At 35.8% G+C, this 24,194-nt stretch overlaps 1 protein-coding gene across 1 annotated transcript in view; it reads right to left on the reverse strand.

Annotated features, from left to right (window-relative positions):
* Window positions 1–8,947: 8,947 nt before the first annotated feature.
* Window positions 8,948–24,194, reverse strand: part of LOC121432071 (titin-like) — a 129,643-nt gene continuing 114,396 nt past the window's right edge. The window contains 11 exon segments of the mRNA XM_041629916.1: window positions 8,948–11,759; window positions 14,685–14,865; window positions 15,353–15,477; window positions 15,867–16,113; window positions 16,498–16,582; window positions 17,084–17,197; window positions 17,689–17,911; window positions 18,389–18,580; window positions 20,044–20,241; window positions 20,811–21,902; window positions 22,333–22,511. Of these exon segments, the coding sequence (XP_041485850.1) occupies window positions 11,572–11,759; window positions 14,685–14,865; window positions 15,353–15,477; window positions 15,867–16,113; window positions 16,498–16,582; window positions 17,084–17,197; window positions 17,689–17,911; window positions 18,389–18,580; window positions 20,044–20,241; window positions 20,811–21,902; window positions 22,333–22,511 (2,824 nt within the window). The 3' untranslated portion in view covers window positions 8,948–11,571.

Raw genomic sequence — 24,194 nt, forward strand, 5'->3', positions numbered from 1 at the left:
TGGCTTGCTTCACAGCTGAACCACATTCTGCCTCAATGGGGCTCCAAAATGGAAGATTTTTCCATAAAAAGGCAATAAATGGAAAAGGGGTGGGTGACATTAGCAGCCTCCTGAATGGGATAGGCTTCGATGACCCAGCACTCTTTATAAGAAGCTGATATTATTATTTATATACTGCGCTTTTCCCAGATGGCCCAAAGCGCTTACAAGAAGAAAAGGAGATTATTACAACTATACAAATGAAAACGTACAATCCTAAAAATCTGGATTGGAAAAGAGAAAGGTTTTAAGTCCCTTTTAAATGAAGCAACAGATGGTGATTGTCTAAGAGTAAAAGGTAAGCGATTCCAATATTTTGAAGCGGTTATGGTAAAAGTCCTATCTCCAGCCAGTTTCTTAGTGATTTTATATGTGAGACGGAATGGGTCACTGGAGGCTCGTACATTCCTGCGAGGGGTGTATAGGGTCAAACAATCACGCAGATATAAAGGTGCCTGCTTATTGAGAGACTTAAAAACTATACGATGTCGTATGGAAGCCAGTGTAACGATTCAGAAGTGGTTTAGAGAAGTAAAATCTTGTTACTTGATAAATTATTCGAGCTGCCCAATAGAGAGAAGACCATTGCAGTAATCTAAACGGGACAGAACTAGAGAACGAATTGCATTGTTACAGGCAGATTGAGTAATATATCTTCTAATTCGAGAAATATTCCTTAAATGAAAAGTTACAGTAGTGCATATTTGAGAAACACGGTCCACCATTGACATTTCTCTATCAAAAATTACACCAAGATTTTTAACAGTAACTGAAGGGCTTACGGATATATCGCGACTGTTAACTTCAGATCTGGCAGATTGCGTAGACTGTGTGGAGAGGCCGCTATGAATAATTCTGTTTTTGAGTCATTTGACTTTAATTTATTAACTGTCATCCAGTTTCTAATATCTGAGATACGGTTCTGAAGTCGAAACAGAGCGACAACTAAATCTCCTGGGATTTTCGGATTAAATGAAATATACAATTAGATAAATAGATAAAAAATCCCTACACCTTCGTCTCCAAATAGTTTCAAGACGATTTAAGCAGATTGATGCACACGGGAAACACCTTTTTGCCTGAATGGGAGCTACAAAATGGCAGATTTTCTCATAAATAGGCAAAAAAGGGGTGGGTAACTTTGGAAGCCCCCTGAGAAAGTAGGCTCCAATTTCCCAGCACTTCTTTACATGAAGCTGATAATGAAATACTCTTTTGTCTCCAAGTGTTCCATGACAATAAAAATGGCTTTACTATATAGCAATTTTTTTCTCCATAAATCGGCAAATACTAAAAATAGATGGGTGACTTCGGCAGCCCCCCCTCTTGAACGAGTAGGCTTTAAAGGTCAAGTACACCCCAGGAAAATGCTGACTTGAATGAATAGAGAAAAATCAAACTAGCATAATGCTGAAAATTTCATCAAAATCGGATGTACAATGACATCTTAAAGTTTAGCTTATTTTTTCACAAAACAGTGATTATGTACAAATAGGTAATACCTTGGTCACATTTGTTCTACGGCGGCCGTACGGCGAGTCGGAAACCAGCCGTTTTAACATTTTTTTGTACCAGCTACATGTCGGTGGGTATAATACAAATGAATAAAACGACTGTTTCCGACTCGCCGTAGAGCAAATGTGACCATGGTATAAGTCAGTCGATCACTAGTTTTTTTTTTTTTTTTTTTTGACTTTCAATATTTCATATTTTAAAGATTTAACAATAAGGATCAACTTGATTAAACCATATAGTATGAAACAAAGCTAATTCCACATGTTCAGGGAGAAATTAATCGTTGTATCACATGACAATGAGTATATTTCAATAAAATACAAAAGAAATAGTGAATGACGTCATAATCTCCTCTGCATACCAGCCAGGATGTGCACATAACTGTTTTGCGATTTTTTTTGGTGGGGTGAACTTGTCCTTTAATGTACCTGCACATAGAAAACAGGTTACTCTTTTGTCTCTAAGAGGTTTTTAAACGGATAGATGTGGTTTACTACCTAGTAGAGATCTTTTTGCCTAAATAGGAGCTTCAGAGTGGTAAATTTTCCAAGAAATATACAAAATTCGGAAGGGGATAGGGCGACTTTGGGCCATTTAACCCTATAGAAAGAATTTCACAAGAGTTTCAAGAAAGAAAATAGAATGAAGTTGGGACAAGATTATATCGCCAGTAAACAAGAAATTCAAATTGATTCATGCAGCGTCGGATCTCAAACAAACGGCACTACAAGTTTGTGAATAATAGCCTATACAGTGCGTCCCACAAAAAACGAAACCGAGATTTATCGATGATTTATCAGTACTTAATCACAAATACAATAGATAAATGACCTACCATTTTAAAGCTTAGAATCTCCTCTTTCATCTGAAAAGACTTTATTTTTCATTCACGCATGAATGAGCAAAAACAATTTGAAAAGGGGATTCCAAAAAGTCACTTGGCGGGCCCTATCTGGGTTTTAAACAGAAAACCACATTTTTAAAAAGTTCAATATCTAGTCTTTCATTTGATACCTCAATTACAGAAAATGGTCAAGGAATAACAAAGTTCTGGTTATTTGAAATAAGGCTTGAATTCCAATAATTTCATAAAATGAAGAGGTTTTACACGCAAGCGTTCAAACTGACTCGACGCTTCGTTTTGTTGACGATCAGCCATGCATTAACTCTTTTGTTACCGTGCGATAGCTTCTGTGGGAAACTGGTGAAAACAAGCATTGTTTTGAGGGATCATAACTTTTTTTACTTCTTGAACATTTTTTGTGATTAAGGTATCAAATAAAAAAGCAAATATTGAACTTTTTAGTCATGTGATTTTTTTTTTTATATTTAGATACCCCCGCCAAATGAGTTTTTGACATCCTTTCTTTGAATTGTTTTTGCTCACTCATGCGTGAATGAGGATAATCGAAGTAATATCAGATTAAAGATGGGATTCTAGCTTTACGTTGGTACGTCAATTGTCCATTTTATTTATGATTAAGTAATGATAAATCATCACTAAATCTCGGTTTTGTTTATTCTGGGACGCACTGTATATGGTAGTTAAACATCTGAAATATTGCCAAAATCTTCATTTTGCTATGTATAACGCATATTTAATCCCACTGTAGTTTTATAGAGTGCCTCATGTTTATCGTCACAAAATCCCTGTATCGTATCAATTTTTCATATCTACTTGAGATTAGGTATATATTGGCCATGAATATATTTCCATTTTGAAGATTTGATATCTAAATTTCGCTTTTAAATGTTGCTGTTACGTTAGAGCTATCACCCAGCAATAATTTGACACATCAACGGCGTATTTATGATATATACAAGCGGAGATACATTTCACCTTACCCTTAAAGGTTACTGACATTTTCAGCTTTTTGCTATTTTACATCGTTCTGTTAATTCCAATGTAGAAAAAAGGGTGATACCACAATTTGAGACTGCTACCTAGAGGGTATATACTCACTACCATGACTCTACCTTTGGTTTGAAACATTTTCTGTGGTGTGGGTTGTAGGCTACGAACTCCTTGAATAGAGCCCCTATGAGATTTTGCACCGGTATACAACTTTGAGGCAAATGAAATTAGAAAAGCAATAATCATTGTAAAGCTTAAGAGTCCCTCTTTCAGCTGATATAAGAGAATTCTCATCCACGCATGAGTGAGTAAAACAATTTGTAGAAAGTATACTAAAAAGTCATTTGGCGGGGCTATCTGAATTCTCAAAGAAAAAAATCACATGCCTAAAAGTTTAATATATGCTATTTAATTCGATACCTCAATCACAGAAATAACAAGATTCAGATCCTTCGATACAATGCTTTTATTTCCATAATTTTATTAAACATGTTTTCACTTGTTTCCCACTGAAACTACGGCACGATTAACAAAAGATTTTATGCATGGGTGATCGTCATCCAAACACAGTGTTGAGTAAGTCTGAAAACCAGCCTCAAAAACTTCTCCATTAAATGGATATTTTGAAATTAAAACTTTCTTTCAAATAAAGTTTCAAATGGATATTTTGTAGTTCAAACTTTATTTCAAAGAAACAGGACTTATTTCTTGACCATTTTCTGTAAGGTATCCAGCTAAAGAGGAGATTTTGAACTATTTAAAATGTGATTTTCTTTTTGAAAGTCAGATACAGCCCGCCAAGTGACTCTTTAGTATTTTCTTCATATTGTTTTGCTCACTTATGCGTGAATAAGGAACAATCTTAGTTATTTCAAGTGAAAGAGAAGACTTGACAATGATAGGTCATTTGTTTATTGTATTTGTGATTAAGTTCTGATAAATCATCGAAAAATATCAGTTTCGTTTTTTGTGGACGCACTGTATATATAATGTAAGCACTGTTACCATTAATGTGACCAATAGAGCCTTCTACCTGAATTATTTTAAAAGGCAAAGTTATTCTTAAAAAAAATCAATCATTCTCTTTAAAGACTTCTAAAAACGTGACTCGCGTTATAACCCTAAGAAATCTTAGTGTAACTAAACGTGACATTTCTGTTCTTGTGTTTTTTTTTTATAAGAAGGGGTTTACGCATGTAAATATAGGTTTTCCCGGTCAATTTCGAGTAGAGTATAAATAGTTCATTCAATTTCGCTAAAGAGCAACCAAAAATTCAAACTAGTCATTAAAATCGCCATAGGGCCGCCAAAAATTCATAATGGGCATTCAGTTTGGCTATAGAGCAATCAAAAGTGTAAAAACATCATTCAGATTCGCCATAGTGCACTCAAGTTAACACCGGAGGTCACGTGACTGAAGACAGAGTGTTCAAATACGCTGTTGGGTATCCATGTTCATAACTAGTGCATTCAATTTAGCACTGTATTTACATGACTTGTAATGCATATTCAAACATTCTTCACTTGTTTTCCCAACCTGCAGTATGTATGCCACTAGTGACCACTCATAAAACTACACTGGACAATTTACATTATTCTTTACAAATGCTTGTAAAAAATCATGTAAATTACATAAAAGCAGTAGCCTGCTCATTTAGGAAGTTATATGCCATCTGCAAATACGATATCATATTAAGTATATACATTTGGTTATGTTTTTTAAAGAATATAAAAGGTTCAAAAAATTATGTAAGGGATGAAAACCGTAGTCAATGTCTCAAGTTTCGATGAAAAGATTATTGTTTTAAATGATTAGAGGCATATGAAAACAGATACAAGATAAAAAAAAATAAAAGTTTGATATGAAAGAAAAAAATCATGATATTGTATACATGCTTAAGTAATCAATGGCTGAAAAAATGACTGATTTTTGTGCTTTGAACTTTAACATGTAAATTTCATACCAAAGATCTGTAAAATATAACCATCTGCAATTACGATATCATATTAAGTATATACATTTGGTTATTATGTTTTTTTTAAGAATATAAAGGGTACAAAGAAGAATTATATAAGGGAAGAAAACCGTAGTCAATGTCTTAAGTTTTGATGAAAAGATTATTGTTTTAAATGATTAAAGTCATATGAAAACAGATGCAAGATAAAAAGAACATTAAACGTAAATATGAAAGAAGAAAATCATGATATTGTATACATGCTATGATTATGTCTCTAGTCAATGCATATATCGAAGAGATGGTGCAAATGACAAGAAAATATACATTAAGAACAAAAAAAATTTACAAAGATAAAAAAGACATATGAATTGACACAGGGAAATGTCAGGAATTTTCCCTCTGTTAATTCATGCCTTTAGCCATCCGATATTTATTTTTTTTCGGTGATTTGATATGGACATAGTAAGTCCATAAAATGAAAGAAAATATAAACATGAGAAAGTTATAAAACAAATAGAAAAATTACGTGTGCTAAATTGCATGCACAAATTGTATAATTGGATGCACAATGGCGAAATTGAATGCTCTAACATAGCTCATGGGGGTTTCACGGGAGAACTTGGTTGCACTATGTACAAATTTGTATGCCGAGTGGCGGATTTGGTTCCTCTAAAGCAATTATGAATGCCAAGTGGCCATTTTGGTTGCACTATAGCAAATTTGAATGCCGACTGGTGATTTTGGCTGCCCTATCTAATAAATTGAATGACCTATTTATACTTTGTCATGCACTATGTGCGAAATTGAATGACCTATCTTTACTGTTGCATGCACTAAGTGCGAAATTGGACAGGAAAACCTATATTTTTGCTGGAATTGAAGACCCCAAAATCTTCAGAATTAACCAATTACAATTCATATAATCTACTAATTTATAAGCGATCAAAAATTGACCCTTTTTTGTGACTCGAGAGACACATTTTGAGGGTGTTTTCATTAAATGTTAATACCAACTTGATATTATAGAATGGATGTAAAATAAAAAAGTAGGCCTCGGTTTTTTTTTTAGTTTCGCGATCTCAAAATTCCATGACGATCGACTAGTGCGCGCTCTCCTGAAAAAGTGCCATAAAAAGGTGTAAATTTACTTTGCGCACGATCGTTTTGCAAAGATTTAGAAAAGAAATCAAGCAGACAAAGGTAAGATAATTGTATCAGATGAAAGCTGAATGTCATAAATTCGGATGGTGTCATATTTTACTTCAAGAAAATTACCATACTGAGTAATTTTGGGTCGCTTTTTCTGTTGATATAAGTTATTCAATACATACAACCCCCCGCATTTGCAAATTTGATCTCTTCAGAGAGGTGGTGTAACTCGGGTTTTGGAAGGTGAAAGGCAGTGAAAATCAGATTTACACTTCTTGGACATGTAGCATTCCTTACATAACATGAATATCTTTTTTAATTGGTTCAACTTGAAATTTTAAGCCCCTTGTGTCTCGTTTATGGAATGCCTGAAAAGCATAAGCAAAAATACATGGGGTATCATACTTACTATTCCTCTTAGGATGAGAATGCCGACGCCATACAGGGATTTACCAGTCGAAACGATTCATATTTCCGTTGAAAGCTGAAATATGAATTTTAGTAATGAACATGGAAAGAAAACTTCCATGTTCTCCAACATTGCGAGGAACGACATGAAAATGGAGCCTGGGTGTATCAATCTCACTGCATGAAGTTCCTGCTCATGCAACAAGACATGATACACACAACTGATGCACTCAGTACAATAGAGATTCACTCAAGCTTGCTTCATTCAATTAACACCCGCCAAAGACAAAAGCAGCGACTGGACGTTCTGAATAACACCCAGCCAGACATCCTGGAATGCGCTGTTTTTGTTCATTGGAATTCTGGTTTACATCTAGACGAGTGAATAAAAGATATAAATTCCTGATATAGAGGTCTCAAAAGAACAAAAAGATATCAATTTTACCACACACCCGGGTGTTTGTGGTGATGAAATGGGATATTCGTAAGAGAAAAAAATTGGCAGTAATTACTGAACTTGCCATTTCAGCCAATATGATAGAGTTGTTCTGAAATAATATACCAAGAAGATTCTATGACTAGAGTTCCAACAGGCATTATTCAAGCAGCTGTTCATTTCTAAAGAAGCACAAAAGAAAGAACGGCAGTAAGGACCTTTTGATGTCCGTCTTCGAAGTCGCGAATGAAAATTTCAAATGTGTTCGGTGGAATGTTGTTATGCATTATTGTATCTGCCAGATGAGTGCCTGCACATGCCCAGTCGAGTAAATTTGAGTCATATTTGAGGACATTTGCAAAGTTTATTTTCGCATGCCTCCGAATTATGTACAACAGATATAACCAGACCAAGATGCGGCGAAAAAGTACGTACCATCACAATAACATATTTCCCTTTATAAAGACCTGCAGAGTCATGCGGGAATCATTTGTCTACACAATTGCAAGAGATGTTGAGCAAAGTACATGCCTGACATACTTTCTGCTGGCGGTTTTTAACCTTGTTCATAGGGATTTTATTTGCTGTTACTCCATCTCATTTAAAACCTTGATTATACCAAAAGTCCTCCAACTGGACAATCATAATGCATGTTATCACGGTAAGAAACTTGTTTGATTTTTACCCGAATTCCCGATCTAACCCCCTTGCATTTCCTAAAAAAACCCCACTTTTTTATGATTTCCTGGAATAGGCCATTGAGTTTTTCAATTGGACAAATTATGATCGTAGTGGGTCTCATCACACAGAGCAGTGTTTATAGTGATAAGGTGCAAATATTTTGTCTAATGGACTAATATTCAGCAAAAGTCCTTAACTAACCCTTGCTATTTTTCACCGAAAACGTGATTTTTTTTGTGATTTCCTACAATATACCACAAAGACCTTCAATTGGAGAAATAATGCTAAGACTCTCAACGCTTCTCCACTTACGTTTTATTTATAAGACATGAATAGAATTTATGGATAAGCCAGAGTAGTGAAAAAAACAAATGCAGTGTCAAACTGTATAAGCAAAACAAATGCTTGAGTAATAGCAGCCAATGACAATGACAATTTTTTGGTAACATTTATTGTGACAAAAATACAATCTCAAAAGGAACGGATAATGAAATATTGTTTCAAACTTGATATGATTGACTGCCGTCTTTAATTTTTGTTAGTGGGGGGGGCGGGAGTGTCTGAGTGTACACCCTTTTCTAAATGTTTATATATATTTGCTAAAACTTCTCTTAGTTTTCAACTTGCCCTGTCCCCTTGCCATCTAGTCCTCCTCACATTCCACTAAAATTTTAGATATACATAATAATGGGACAAGCCCAAGTGAGTTGTGTCTTCCCTCTCCCCCTCTCGGTCTCACATTCTTAGTACCACTATCTCTCCCCTATCTACCATATCTTTGATGTATTTTATTAATTCTCTCCTTTTTCTTCTTTCTCTCTCTTTGCTCCCCCTCTTTCCCTCTCCTTCTTACTTAATTCAATCTATCAAAAGAAAGCAACAGAAATATAAGGCAATACCAACAACTTCTAGAGATACAATTGCACATTTATTCAACGGTAATTAAGGATGCTAAAATTCTTCTTGAAAAAAAAGTGGGTACACGCGAAGCGTTGAGCAGATTGATATCAAAACATTGACACATTTGCCCCCAAATTTTGCATAGTTACATGATTTGCGTTTTCTGCTTTGTTTTGCATAGTGATAATATAATATTCTGCATAGAAATGTGCAATATAATGCCTGAAATTAATATATTAGTTTTCTATTTTTAGACCTTATTGATAAATGCTTTTGGCACTTGATATACAATCAATACATACAATAAATAAATAACAAAAACCTTTTAATCGAGTAATTACAGAACGGAAAAAGAAATAGATTCTGAAGGATACAGTCTCTTTCTACATTGATATTACAAACTATACATACTGCATAGGAGAGATAAAGAGAAAAAACAATCTGTTTTAAATCCATTTCATATTTCTAGTCAACGCCACTGCACGAGTACTACAAGTTGGAGGTAAAGCAAAGCTAGAAATGCAGTTTTAGAATTTGCAAGAGGGAAAAATAGAAAAGTAAAAGCATTGAATAACAAGTACAAGGGTTATACTTGACAAAACGCATCTATGAAAATGATTTCACAAGCAAAGACCTATGAATTAGACAAAACTACAAATAAAAAAAAAACACATAAAAGGCACGCTTGGCTGGCCAAACGTTTTGCGAAAAAAAATCTTAAGCAACTTAAAATTTCTACAAGAAGCACTACAAGCAGTTCCAATGGTTTCTTTTTTTTTCTAAAAAATACTATTACATTCTTTAAACTTTTCATTTAATTCCTTTTTCGTTGTCATCAATCGTGTATAAAATATCATGAGTGAAGGTTGAATGTTCGGTTGATTAACCTCTTTCGTGAAAGAGAAATAAGCCAAACATTCAACTATACATCAAAATATGTATTCCAAGTGAGTGCAAGGACATGTTTTGATGTTTTTCTATCAAATAACCACCACAATTATTTGATTCTGAAAACAATATCAAGACAGATGCCACAAATGTGTGTTATTAAAATCCAAATGAACAATTAATTTCCACCACATCGCAAAGGGAATTCATGTGTCCACCACAGTCACATAATTCCAGTTAAGTTTTTATCATAAATGTTCATTGGAATTTTGATAACACATATGCAGATTAGGCCTCTTGCAGTCACTTGGATATTACTCATAAGAAAGAAACTCATAGTCACCTCATACCGATGACAACTGGGTTGGGTCTCATAAAGCTGATCGTAAGTTACGCACGATTTTACGCTAGGCTAGAACATGTCCTTAAGAGCCTAGAGAGCTTCAAAGGAGTATATCATTAGCTCAAGAACATGTTACCAGTTGGGCGTAAAGTCATGAATAACTTATGAACAGCTTCATGAAACAGTCTCATGGATTACTTAGGTTCAACTTTTAAAAAGTTTGATTTCTTCTCTGAACTTGAAAACAAATCTGATTTCATACAAGACTTGACTATTCATTCAAAATAGTCAATTAGTCACAACTACTCTGTCATTCACCAGCATGAAAAAATAGCATATACTCCTGGATTCGTGATAAAAAAGGTGGTATATTCAGAAAGAAAATTTCTTTCAATATATAGCACCAAAAAGGCACGTTTTCTTTGCATGATACTGCTTCTTACAAAATGGAAGACTTATTTCACATATAGTCACATGACTTTAGTCACCTGACTTGAAATGTCATATAGCTCTCATATCATTTTTGTCATTAAGACATGAATACATACTTATGGTTTATAAAGGAACATTGATGATTGAATCATCAATTATCTTTATACATCATATTGAGTATCAAATACTTTCCATTTTTGTTCCTATCTGGGTCTTCCTCTTTATATCATATACAATTATCAACAGACTTTATTCCAGCTGAAAAACCATGAGCTTTACAAAAAAAACTCATCTAACACCGACCTTAGGAAGGAGAACAAAAATAAGCGGAATTATTTACATCTATGTCGGTTACAAATCATCATCACCTGCAGGTAAAGTGGCACGATTTCATGATAAATATTACATTACATGACCATCTTGCTGACATTAATTAATGTGCGATTTGAGTTGCTTTGAAATTTTTTACTTAGTTACGCTTGATTTATATAAAAATTGTTACATTCTCCCAGTTTGAAAATGTTGGTCTTTGTTTTGCTTGAAAATGTAGCAAAAGCAACTTAACATCATACGTATGCATTGATAGCTGATACTCTACATGTAGCTTTGTACACAAGTTTCTATATTGACTTCTTAGAATACAAAGTTACCAAGTAATGTTTTATCAATGTATTACTGGATTTTCTTTGTCCGGCACCATCATTTCCAACGTCAAGCAGGAGAATTCTCAGATTTATTTGTGAAGTAAAACATTCCAAAATAGAGATTTATTATGTACATATCAAAGAATCATACAGGTATGAAAGAAATCATAATTTATCTAAAATCATGCAGTGCTAGGAGAAAGAAATTGAGAATTATCTTACAAGTTTTTTTAAATTTAATTTTTTGGAAGGTTTTAGAATTTTTATTCTTGAATTTTCGGATGAATTTTTAGTAAAAGTGAGTGATCTACAAGAATTATACTCTACTTTGAGAATTTGGCCATCCGGTCAGCCAATGAACTACCTCCTTTTTTAGGGGGAGGGGCTACTGATGGTTTAGGAGCGGCTGATGGTTTAGGGGCGGGGCCTTTTCCTGCTTGATCTTTGCTGAGCGCACTGTCCTTTACAACTGGCGGTTTGTCGGTGCTAGAGGACGGCTCTGGCGGAGACTCTGGAAGAAAAACAAAATAAACAAGGTTGAAGAGATGGTTTCATCAACTCTAAGGACATATGCTTGTGACCAGAGCTGCTGCCAATACTAGACAATATTGGACAATCATTAGTGATTTTGGCACATTAAAATCATCATGTTTTTCCATAAATGGGTGATTTGCATTGGTGTTGGAATTAAAATTGCTTCCTCTAGCTCCAAAACCTATTCTGAGTTTGTAAAACTTATCTAAATCACATTATTGATATCTCAAGAACTAGGAAATGACTTTTCAGGACCATCTTCATTTTATGTTTGGTGTAAAAACTGACTTGACACCAAAACCAAAGGTCAACACTGAACTTGAAATCACCCAATGTTAAGGAGCAGTTTGCCAAACAACATCTTCACCAAACAATCATAGGGATGTTGCAAGAAACTGTTGCATAATTGATTGCAAAATTCAGTTACAAATTGAATTGATTATGTCAAGTGATTCATACCTAGTCAGATTGCATGACATTTGTAATTTCAAGTACATGTACTGCAATGGCACTCAGTAAGCTCAAGCACTTAATAATCAAATTGATAGATGATTGCCAATACATTTACCCTGGATCCTATAGTCTCTAAGAATGGCTTTACAATCATACAATTCTGGAAACTCCACACATTTTGAGCATAAAGCTATACATATGGGGTAAGAGCTTAGAAGTTTTGCTCTCCTCAAAAAATTTGGTGATCTCTCTTTGATGATATTGGATATTTATTTTTTTATCTGCATAATATTGCATAAAATGTATTCAAAATTGGCAAAGTGACACAGGTAGAATTTAGCATGTACTTGCAACTTACATCATTAATCAGGTGTATATATATATATATATATATATACTTCATATAGAAAAAGTTCAAATAAAAGTTATTCTAAACTACATACGTAATCTTTTGTTCATAAAGGGATTCAGGGACTATTGGGAAATTGGTTGGGGTCTCCATACTAGTAAGAATACAATGTGAACGCATAGCGACTATGTGATAATGTTCCAATTAATCGTGGTGACTTTGTTTCAATGGAACATTTTTATGTAGCCATTATGTGTTCATAGTGTGTAACATGATGTTTGCAGTAGACCTACAAGGGTGCTGATAAGCATTCTCTGGAATACAAGAAAGAGGGAACAATTTCTACACTCATCTTAAAAAGAATAATAGGGTAAAAATGTCAACCAATATTTACAAAGCAGGCTATTTTTTCTCTTCTTCTTAAACTGTACCACACAGGAAATTTATCATACGGAATTGTCATTGAAAACTCAAATTATAAATATCAATAAAATAAACCTGTATGATGTAGTAAGGTTGGAAATGGGAGATGCAATATGACATAATGAGATAACAAAGCAATGCTGGGGAATAATAAAAAAAATAAAGTAAATGAATGTGCTCATGTGGTCATAGTATTGGAGGTCATTTGCAAGGTCATCATTTAGGGGAACCCCACCACAGAGAGTGCAAACATTAAACTAGTAATTGGCTCCTTCTTTATGACGACTTTAATGTCTTAAAACATCTCCAACAAACTTTTCTGGCCAATGGCGTATCATCCGTAGCCAAAGATTCTGAACTCATTTCGTTGTACACGTATTCAAAAGGTTTAATAGATAATCAACTTATGAGCAATGTCACAAAGTTTGTACACCTGCCCTCTGTTTACAGGACCTTTGTACGAAAAAGCGTAATGGTCTTAAATTTAATGGCTTGAGTATTTCATGAAGCAAAGTGAATATTGAGAAAAGTGGCGGTGGGACGTACAAAAAAAGTTGATTATTCTATTGCCTTTATAAAAGTATTTATGTGGAGCAATGGGCTATATCTATCAACTACTTAATGAGTGACTTCAAGTCATCTATTGAATACTAAAAAGAAATTCAATATATCTTCTACAAATTCCATCAGTTATTGACTTGTTTTACAACTTGTCCTCTTGTGACACCTAACTCCGTTATGAATATATAAATAAAGAAAAAAAATAAGGTGTTAATATGATAAAAAGTGAGGAATTGCTACATGCATAACAGTGCTGTGCAGTATGAGCAAATGTGAAAATAAGCATGCAAATGTGGAATGAAATAAAAATACTTTTGCTGTAGTCACATCCGTGGAACTGACTCCAGGATGACAAACATATTAGTTTACTAACTATGGCAGACCATTGGTCACTTTTGGGTCAGTTTCACCGACGTGACTGCAGCATTGATGGGAATGGTGTTAAAGAATGGACAAAATATGGGAGGCAGGTATGACGATTTAGCAATGAAAATGCAGGATTGGTAAATGTCTAGCTAAGCAAAGCGACCAACATACCTTGTATTAGGATTCTGTACAAAATTAATCTGTATCAAAATAATGCCACAAATATATACAAAAGTGAAAATTGCGAGATGATTTTCTAATATATTCTCTCCATTTTTTCGAAATCAGCTAATTTGATTTGAATTACAGAAAAGCGGCTTGGCCAACAAATATTTTTAACGTGGTTGTTTTCAAATAAAAGACTTAAAAATCATATAATGTTTAATGAACAAATGGTTCCAAATATAGTTATTAATTCAAATAGATTTTAGGTGAATCATGGCAAAATGCCATGTGTTCCAAACTCCAATTAATTTTGTTACATGCACCAAACTAAATAAGTGATAAATCCAGAATTATTTCAATAGACAGATACACCTTATCAGGTTACCATTTTCTTTAAAGATGTTTTATAGATTAATATGTGCAAATTTCTATACATCTAAATATACAATTATATTTGCATTGATGCAAAGCGTACTGGAAGACCAGACGATAGTTCCAGTTTATCTTCCAGATAATTCATGCTGCTTTTCTAAATCTATCAGTGCAAAGCAAGAGCAAGAAAAATGCCTAAGCTCTTTCATCTACCTGACTCTGTTATAACTGCGGGATCTGAGATTTGAGTTGGAGGGGACCAGCCGGCTTCGTTTTCAGCCGAGACACGGTAAACGTACTCAACGCCGGTTTTTACGCCCTTGACTTCAAAGGACGTTTTACCAACATTGCCGACTTCAGTCCAAGCTGTTTCGCCAGCTTTGCGGGCATCAACCTAGCGACAGAATGATGGGGAAGGAATGAAAGGAAGTGGGGGTGATTATAGCATGCTACGAGACAGGTTACATCACTGATGTTATCATTTCCGTAACAAACTTTAAAACCTAAACATTTATTCCTTCTGTATAAAAATTATCAACATAGGACAAACAATTTGTTGAATATTAACAATATTGTTATTTACGTCAAGGAAAAACAACATGTAAAAGACAAAATTCAAGAAGGACCCTTATGATTATGAAGAAAGGGAAAAGCATCCATATAATATGTTCAAAACGATGACAAAGATGGTAGTTTTATATGACAGAATAGACAGACATGAAATTAATATCCAAATTAATTTGATTGTTTTCTTTTTTAACATGAAACTCACAGAATCAAATGGAAAATGATAGTGATTGGAGACACTGCATTATCCTCATTATTTGTCGTACTTATGGTTAAAGAAGATTAATTCAATTAATTATATTTTTAATACCCACCTTGTAGTTATAAATGGGACTTCCCCCATCCTCTGCTGGTGCTTCCCACGTGATCTTGAAAGAGGACTTGGAGGCTTGTTCCACTTTAGGTTTACCAGCAGGTGCCTTGGGAACGACCACTTTAGCTGTAAGAATATATATTTATGACAGTTTATGTTATTCTTTGAATGAATAGAAATAAATGTACCAAATGAAACAACAATCTTTGTCAAATGTAATTTTTCTTGATTGAATTTAATGTTTTAATGTGGGAATGATCTTGGTCTTGGTTCATTAATTTTTTTATAGATAGCAAATTTAAGCTACAAACTGTGAGATAATTTGGCAGTTTCAAATGCTACCAAGTTCTTTTTAGATAGGACCCTGGAGATGGGAATCCATGACATTTGTTCATGCCAAATCTGCACTTGAAGCCAAACATGAAACCTAACATCAAATCCTAACCATGCATATTCAGAGAAATAAAAGCAAGAGCGATTGACACAGGAGCAAATTTCAGTCAACTAGTACTGACCTGCAACCATGAGTTCTCCTGACGTTGCAGCCGTTCCCGAAGAGTTGGTTGCCTCACAGCGGTAGATACCAGAGTCCTCGGGGAAAGCCTCGGAGATGGTGAGACGGCAGGTACCATTGTTGTCAGTTGTGATAACCACAAACTTGTCTGACTCAATTTCCTTGTTGTGGACGAACCACTTGACTGTTGGCAAGGGAACACCTTGGACATGGCATTCAAGGACGACTTTGTCCTCTTCCCAGGCGACCTGAAATGTTTATAAACAAGTTTGTGGAGGTCATTATTATTTGTTTATCAAGATAAAATTTGACATTGCAATTTGCAGTAGCATCATTATGACCAACATCACTATGATACAGCATTCATTGTTTGAATCCCCCCAAAAATATATATATTCTTTAAATCCTCATTTAGTAAAATAAAATCCTTTAGTCAGTGTATCCAGCAATTGTAAATTTAATACCATATACTTATTTTTGTCAACCCTGTTAACTGAACGTTGAACTTGATTTCTTTTATATTGCATGTCCACACAATTATTACATTTTGTTTTTATTTCTTCAGAAACACAATTGTGTACCACTTTTCAATTTAATAAACAAATTAATTATTCAAAAACTAAATTACAGACCTCTTCTTGAAGACCTCTGATGAACTTTGGTGGACTTCCTTCTTGTGAATCGGTGTCTGATCCAGAAACACCCGTAGTTGATTCACTGAAAATAAACATTAAAAAACAGAAAAATGTGACATTTCTTGAATAAAACAATGCTGAAAACAAGATAAATCCTTGCAAATGATTTTTCCTCTTAAAGTATAGCTATTATTGATCCTCTTATATCAAATCTGTCATTTCAGCAGTTATAATCCTTACAACACTGGAGAATAGGTTGTGCTCTTAAGGGCAAAAAAAAATTGTTGTAGCTGAACCATGTGGTAAGGTGAAAGACGATGACAACTTAAAGAATAACAGCATTTAGCTGACGATTCTATATTTGCTTAAATTTCATTCTTCATATCTGATTACATTTAATAAAAAGATATTTGTTCCCTTCATATGAAAATCAATGAAAACAAAATGATAGTCATGTTCTTTTGGTGTAATACAACTAAATGACATACAGCACACCAAAATCTGTATTAACAGATATCTGTAAGCACTAAAACTAGTGCAGTTTGTATCTACAGAAACAATCTACTGAGATATGAGTGCTAACCCGTCTTTAGGTCCTTTGCCAGCAGAGCCCTGAGGTGCGGTTGAAGAGGAAGGTTCACCAGAAGGTGCAGAAGCTGACTTCGTGGACTCGGCAGAATCTCGTGCTGCAGCACTACTGTGCATTGTGCAAAAAGTGAAAGTGAAAACTAATAGCTCAAGATACTGAGCAACGGGTGCGTGGCATTATAATCATACTAATGTTGTACAGATGTAATTTATTGTTTTTAATAGGAACACATGTCTTTGTTTTCCCTTTATTTAGTATTCAAATGAAGAAGACATTACTAAAGATAGACAACGACAAAAATGTATGTAGAATACAAAAGGAATTGCAGTGATACCAATTGCTTAAGAATTACTATAAAATAACCCCCAAAACCAAAAGAAAGTCAGTGATTGTCTAGTGTTTGGTGACTACATTAAAAAAAAATTTAAGTTATTAAAAACTAGAATGACTACCCTGTTAAAACAATGATACGCTATGCAAGTACACATTGAATACGATAAGTATAACATCCTAATAACTAAACACTAACATTCCACTCTGAACGTGATATAATTCATCCTTATCAAAAGTGAAACAAGATTTGGGTAAAACAAACCTACCTGACATCAGAAGCAGTGATACCCTTATCACCAGCACCAGTAGGTAGGATATCGAGTGTGAACTCACAAACCACCTCGCCTTCACTGTTCTTGGCTGTGCAGGTGTATGGGCCAGCATCGGTTGAGCGTGCATTCTGGATCTCAAAAGTGTGCGTGAATTTGTCACTTCTGATCGAGAAGCGACCACCATCAGAGATCGGGCGGCCATCCTTTGACCATGTCACTGCAGAGGAAGATGATAGGGATTCATTGTAAGTAATGGAGTAATTATTCTGGGAACATTCTGTGCCCAATGAGCTGAATCATTTTACTTGGATGATGGCTGCAGTATGAAGTATGAATTATAATTGACATGGTGGAGTCAATGACATTGTCCTCGTTTGCATATTAGCAACTTTGAAATATCAGGTGTGTCCATTTAACTTAACTGGCAACGTAAGAGAGTTGAAATATGAGGTGTCCATTTAACTTAACTGGCAATGTAAGAGAGTTGAAATTGAAGTGTTAATGGATGTAGATTGCAAAGTAGGATATTTGATAAGTTTACTTCACTTGGGTAGTTGAAGTTTCAAAAAGTTAGGCTTTGAAATAGTTGTTTGTTACATGGTGGCAGCGGTGGGATGTTGGTGTGAAAATTGTCTCTGATATACACTATGTCATTAGCAAAGGGCCGAAAATTAACCAATGTTATATATCTTACCTGAAGGAACTGGGTCACCGTCAACATCACATGTGAAGATTGCAGTTGTGCCTTCCTCAACCATCTGTGACTGGGGTTCTTCAAAGAACTCTGGTGGGATGTGATCCTCGTCAATGGTGGCTGTGCAGGGGATGTCTGTACTCAGACTTACATCCATGCTCTGTGAGATACTGATGCTTACACTTGGCTCCTCTGTAAAATAAAATTGAATTACTTTAACTCAGTTGATATTTCTTTATCTAAACGAGAAAGTTACCCAATGTAAATAACAAAATCATAACTAAATGGAAATTATTCAGTCATGATTCGTTTGAAAAACTCTTGCAAGAAATACAACATGAACGTTAAAATAACAAGTGGAATGCCTCTGGCCGTCTCACCTGCATCACGCGGTTCAATATAGCAGCAGTGCTGACTTTGAAAACTACTCTAACTCTAACTTTTATGAACTAGACCAATAAACTTACAGAGATATGATGGTTATTCAACAAAAAACCCCAACATGGCCAAAGTTCATTGACCTTACATGACCTTTGACCTTGATCATGTGACCTGAAACTCGCACAGGATGTTCAGTGATACTTGATTACTCTTATGTACAAGTTTCATGAATCAGATCCATAAAATTTTAAAGTTATGATGGTAATTCAACAGATACACCCGATTCGGCCAAAGTTCATTGACCTTTGACCTTGGTCATGTGACCTGAAATGCGCACAGGATGTTTAGTGATACTTGATTACTCTAATGTCCAAGTATAACAAACTAGACCAATAAACTTTCAAAGTTATGATGATAATTCAACAGATACCCCCGATTCGGCCAAAGTTCATTGACCCTAAATGACCTTTGACCTTAATCATGAGACCTGAAACTTGCACAAAATGTTCAGTGATGCTTGATTACTATTATGTCCAAGTTTCATGAATCAGATCCATAAATATTCAAAGTTATGATGGGAATTCAACAGATACCCCCAATTTGGCCAAAGTTCATTGACCCTAAATGACCTTTGACCTTGGTCATGTGACGTGAAACTCATGCAGGATGTTCAGTGATACTTGATTAACCTTATGTCCAAGTTTCATGAACTAGGTCCATATATTTTCTAAGTTATGATGACATTTCAAAAACTTAACCTCAGGTTAAGATTTTGATGTTGATTCCTTCAACATGGTCTAAGTTCATTGACCCTAAATGACCGTTGACCTTGGTCATGTGACATGAAACTCTAACAGGATGTTCAGTAATACTTGATTAACCTTATGGCCAAGTTTCATGAACAAGGTCCATATACTTTCTAAGTTATGATGTCATTTCAAAAACTTAACCTCAGGTTAAGATTTGATGTTGACGCCGCCGCCGTCGGAAAAGCGGCGCCTATAGTCTCACTCTGCTATGCAGGTGAGACAAAAATAATTTGAGAATCAATTATTACAAATGGAGGACTCTTATTAGAAGCAATCATGATTGTGTCATGCTCTTGCAGAAAAGCAGGAACCCAGGCTCACCTGGAGGAGGTCAGAATTCTTTTTAAACGATCTTTCCCTTGGATGTTTGTGGCCAAACCATATGGAAAAAAAGATCAGGATTTTAAGAAAATTAAGTAAATATAATTTCAATATGACAACAAATTTTTAAGGTACCGCACTCACCATTGACAGTAAGCATGGCGCTGCATTCAGCTTCTCCATGGTCATTCAGGGCTTCACAGGTGTACTTTCCACTGTCTTCGGGGAAGATTTCTGCAATCTCTAGTTGGTAAATGTTGCCACGGCTCACATATCGGAATTCCTTGCAGTCCACAATGTCCTGTCCATTTCGGAGCCAGCCGACGTCCATTGGTCGAGAGCCTATGAGGAACAAAAGAAAGAGTAACTCTGATTATGAGACTGGATAAAGCACTACGAGTTATTTTTCATATCTGTTTTATTTGATAATGAATTCAAACGTCTTAAAAGAAATTGAATTCACAAATATATTATGTATCTATGATATAAATATCATGATTGTACCATACATCCATAGAAAGTTAGTGTTCCTGCATCTTATTTTTAGATAGTTTATTAACCTTCTGGCCTTCGCAAAGCTCCAATAACCTTTTCTTTACTTGACCTGAACTCTTGATAGTTTTATGACTCTATTGCCTTTATACCCAAAGCCACTGTATTTTCATACTGATTGTTGACGGCAACATTAATGTCACCCTGTATTGAAAATGGGGCGAAAACAAGAGCAGAGATCCTTTCCAATATTGATCAAAATGATTGTCCATAATTTGCTCTGAGAAGATCCAATCAGATTTTGATATCGCTCTTTGTAATAGAAAATGTATTCTCCTGAACGGGAAATTGCAAACTTTTTTGAAAGAATAGATTTAATTTAAAAACGAAACAAAATATTCTTTAGTCCCATAACATACCGGTAATCTCCGCCTCCAGGACAACCCGTTCTCCATCACGAATAGACATGTCTTGGAACTTCCTGACAAAGGTTGGTGGTCCGGCCTCCTCTGGTTCTTCTGGTGGAACAAATTCTGGTTCCTCCTCTTCGTCGTCATGTCTAACACCCGGGGCGCTAGGTGCGTATGTACGCATTGCAAATTCATCATCGTCGACCTCGTAACCACCATACTCCCTGCTGTACCTCTCATCCATTCTATATGGACTCGTTTCCACTCGGGCCGAGTAATAGTCTTCATCATCGCGGTAGACACGACGCGGTATCCTCGTCGGACCCGAAACGGGTCGATCTCGCATCACTGGGCGGTAAGGCTCAGTGTATGGTGTGCGATCAATTGTTGTTGGCGTCGATGGTCGATCGCGGCTTGGTACACGCAAGCTATCTTGCCAAGCGGAGAAAGAGGTCAGCTTGGGAAGAGGTCTGCCACCTGATCGCGTGAAGGTTGCTGATGTGCGAGTGACATCCAAATAACCAGGACCAGCATCCCGCGTTGTTCTTCTTGTTTCCTGAATATCTGAATATTTCAAGGGTCTGTCAGACCGAGCTTGATAGTATTCTACACCAGAGTCTTCTACTCCACGTCTGCTAGAAAGACGTTTTGATGTTGCATAGCTGTGGTATGGAGACGACGGTCTGTATGTTGGTGATTCAGGGCGGTAGGCTGGTGACGGGGAACGGTACGTCGGGGAGGATGGTCTATAAGTTCCCATTGGTGACGACGGGCGGTAGGTCGATGTTGAATACGGGCGTGATGGCGAATAGCGCGACGACGGTGATAGTCCAGTTGGTGACGTGGGACTGTAAGAACGGCTGCGTGACGGCGCAAGAACGTCGGTTCTTGGTGTGTAATAATCCTTGCGTTGTGTGCGCTTTGATTCGTAGGAGTAAGTTGGTGAAAGGCTCGATGGGTCGCGTATGTGCTTTGAACGCTTTTGATGAGTGCGGCTACTCTCGGTTTGAACGTCGAGGTAACTGCGAGGTGTCCTCGGCGCCTTTCGGGTCTTACGACGACCACGTCCAACATCTGCACCTCTATCTAGTAAGGCTTCCCCTGGTTTGTGAATTAAGAGAAAATTGGCCAGAAAGAAAATAAAATTATTTAAAAGTCCAAAGTACGTTTCTGCTTTTCAGGCTTATAAAACAATACTTTTCAGGGATAGTCAAACTATGATGACTCTAAAAATAAATACATTCAAACAAACATGAATTGGAAATAAGTACAATTACGCTCTTTCTATATTCACATCTATTTTCATAACTGTATCAACAATTATGCCGTTTCTAAAAATCTATCTCTGTTTTAATCAATCGAAATAAATGTCTGTCCGACTTGGGAGAGACAATCGGATAAATGGATGGAACCATGCAGAATATTCTAAACAAGTATTACCAGCCTATGTAATGTTTACAATAGTTGGATTGTTTTGTAAATTATAAAAAAAGGAAAATAAATACATCAATACAATAATGGTATTATTTACCTGGAATCACGTCTACCTCGGCAGAGCAGGTGGCCTTGCCAGCTGGTGACGAAGCAATCGCTTGATAGCGGCCTGCGTCGGTTGGTACGACACGGTAGATGACCAAGGATTGTAATCCGTTAGGGGCCCTTTCGACGTACATGTGGTCAGATTGCACAATTTCAACGCTGTCCTTCATCCTGTAGCGTGAGAGTAAAATAAAAAAGAAACTCAAATATGAATAACATGTAGCTTCTAAAAGAGCTCGATCTATGTGGTAAGATTTAGCTGGAAAATCGTTGAACAATTTGCATAAAAATGATTACAAAAATGAAAACAAATATGAAATCACGAATGACTAAATGAAAATGGCTACCTATTATTCTCGCGTCCGAAGGGAGTAATCTACGTCAGAAATAATTTATACAGTGCGTCCAAAAAAAAACTATACACTTTTGAAATGGCTGCCAAATAAAAAATGTAGCACTCTGGTGGAAAAGACTTATAGACATGGAAAGCCAATAAAGTCAACTTTCATATGACACCAAAAAGTTGGAAAACTATTCATGCTTGAGCGAGCACTGACCACTGAAACAAAGGGTATGAAAATTAGGGTGGGCCGGAATTAGCCTTCCAATTTCTTTCAGGTTTTCATGTTTGGTACTTGCAAAGTTGAGGGTTATTTGGTGAATTAAAGATCAGATGTCATCAGTATGTTGTTTGTGAAAATTTAATGCGTTATTAAATTTAAATTTAATGCATGAGTGATCATGAATTGAAATTTTTAGTGCAGCATTTTGTCTTTATCATGTGGATCTCAACAATGTGTTCATGACACTCAGGAGAAGAGGGGGTAATATGACTCAGGTAGGTGAAGTACACTGATGGGATAAAGGTCAACAGAACATTTAGCAACCCCTTCCTCCATCTCTACCCCCTCCCCCAACTAATTAGCCTTACAGTTTTCTTTGAGAGGTTAGTCCTTTGGAACTTACAAAGCTAAGGGTGTTATGCTATTTATGAGTGAGATAAGTTATGGTTTCTTTCATTGAGTTACTAAATTGAAATGTAATGCATGAGTGAACAGGAATTGTAATTTTAGTGTAGCATATTCATCTTGTGGACCTCAGAAGTGTGTTCGTGAGAGTCAGAGTAATGTGATGGTACCTGTTACAAGCAAGAGGGTGAGATATGCTAAGACTTGGTTAAACCGGGCATTCCTCTTCTTTTTGTCCTTTTACAAGTTAAAAGTCGTATGTACCCTCCCGTCTCCACCTCCATTTCTCAGCCCCCCCCCCACTTTCTCTGTGTCACTTCCTGGATTGTAGCCTATTTAAAACTTAACTGCCAAGTGACCGGTGGCTGATGGTCAGTTTTTTATTGAATGATTTCCAAGAAATTTTATGATTATGATGATTAATGAATTAATTTACTGAAAAAAAAATGAATGCTTGATTGATCAAATTGCAAATTGAATGAGTTGATTGACTAATAAATTGTTGATTAAATGATTGATAGGAAAAAGTTGATGCCCCAATTCAGAATCAATCAATCATTAAATCAACATTCTGCTCTGGACTTCACTCGTACATGACAATAGTCATCAGTCTCTCATTAGGAGGGGAGGGCGGGAAAGAGGGAAGAGGCAAGGGCTGAGTGTTCCGTTGACCCTTATTCCATCAACAACCTTCTCCCACTGCAGTCCTATCGCACCCCCTATTCTCCCGACTCTCATGAACACATTGCTGAGATCCACATGATAAAGTGGAAATGATGCCCAAAAAGAGCTCCAAATGATAGAGTTGAAATGCTGCCCCAAAAGTGTAATTTATGTTCACTCATGCATTAAAATTCAATTTAATAATCTAAAAAAATTTACTTAA

This window comes from Lytechinus variegatus, chromosome 1 (assembly GCF_018143015.1).
Source record: "Lytechinus variegatus isolate NC3 chromosome 1, Lvar_3.0, whole genome shotgun sequence".
Taxonomy (NCBI): domain Eukaryota; kingdom Metazoa; phylum Echinodermata; class Echinoidea; order Temnopleuroida; family Toxopneustidae; genus Lytechinus; species Lytechinus variegatus.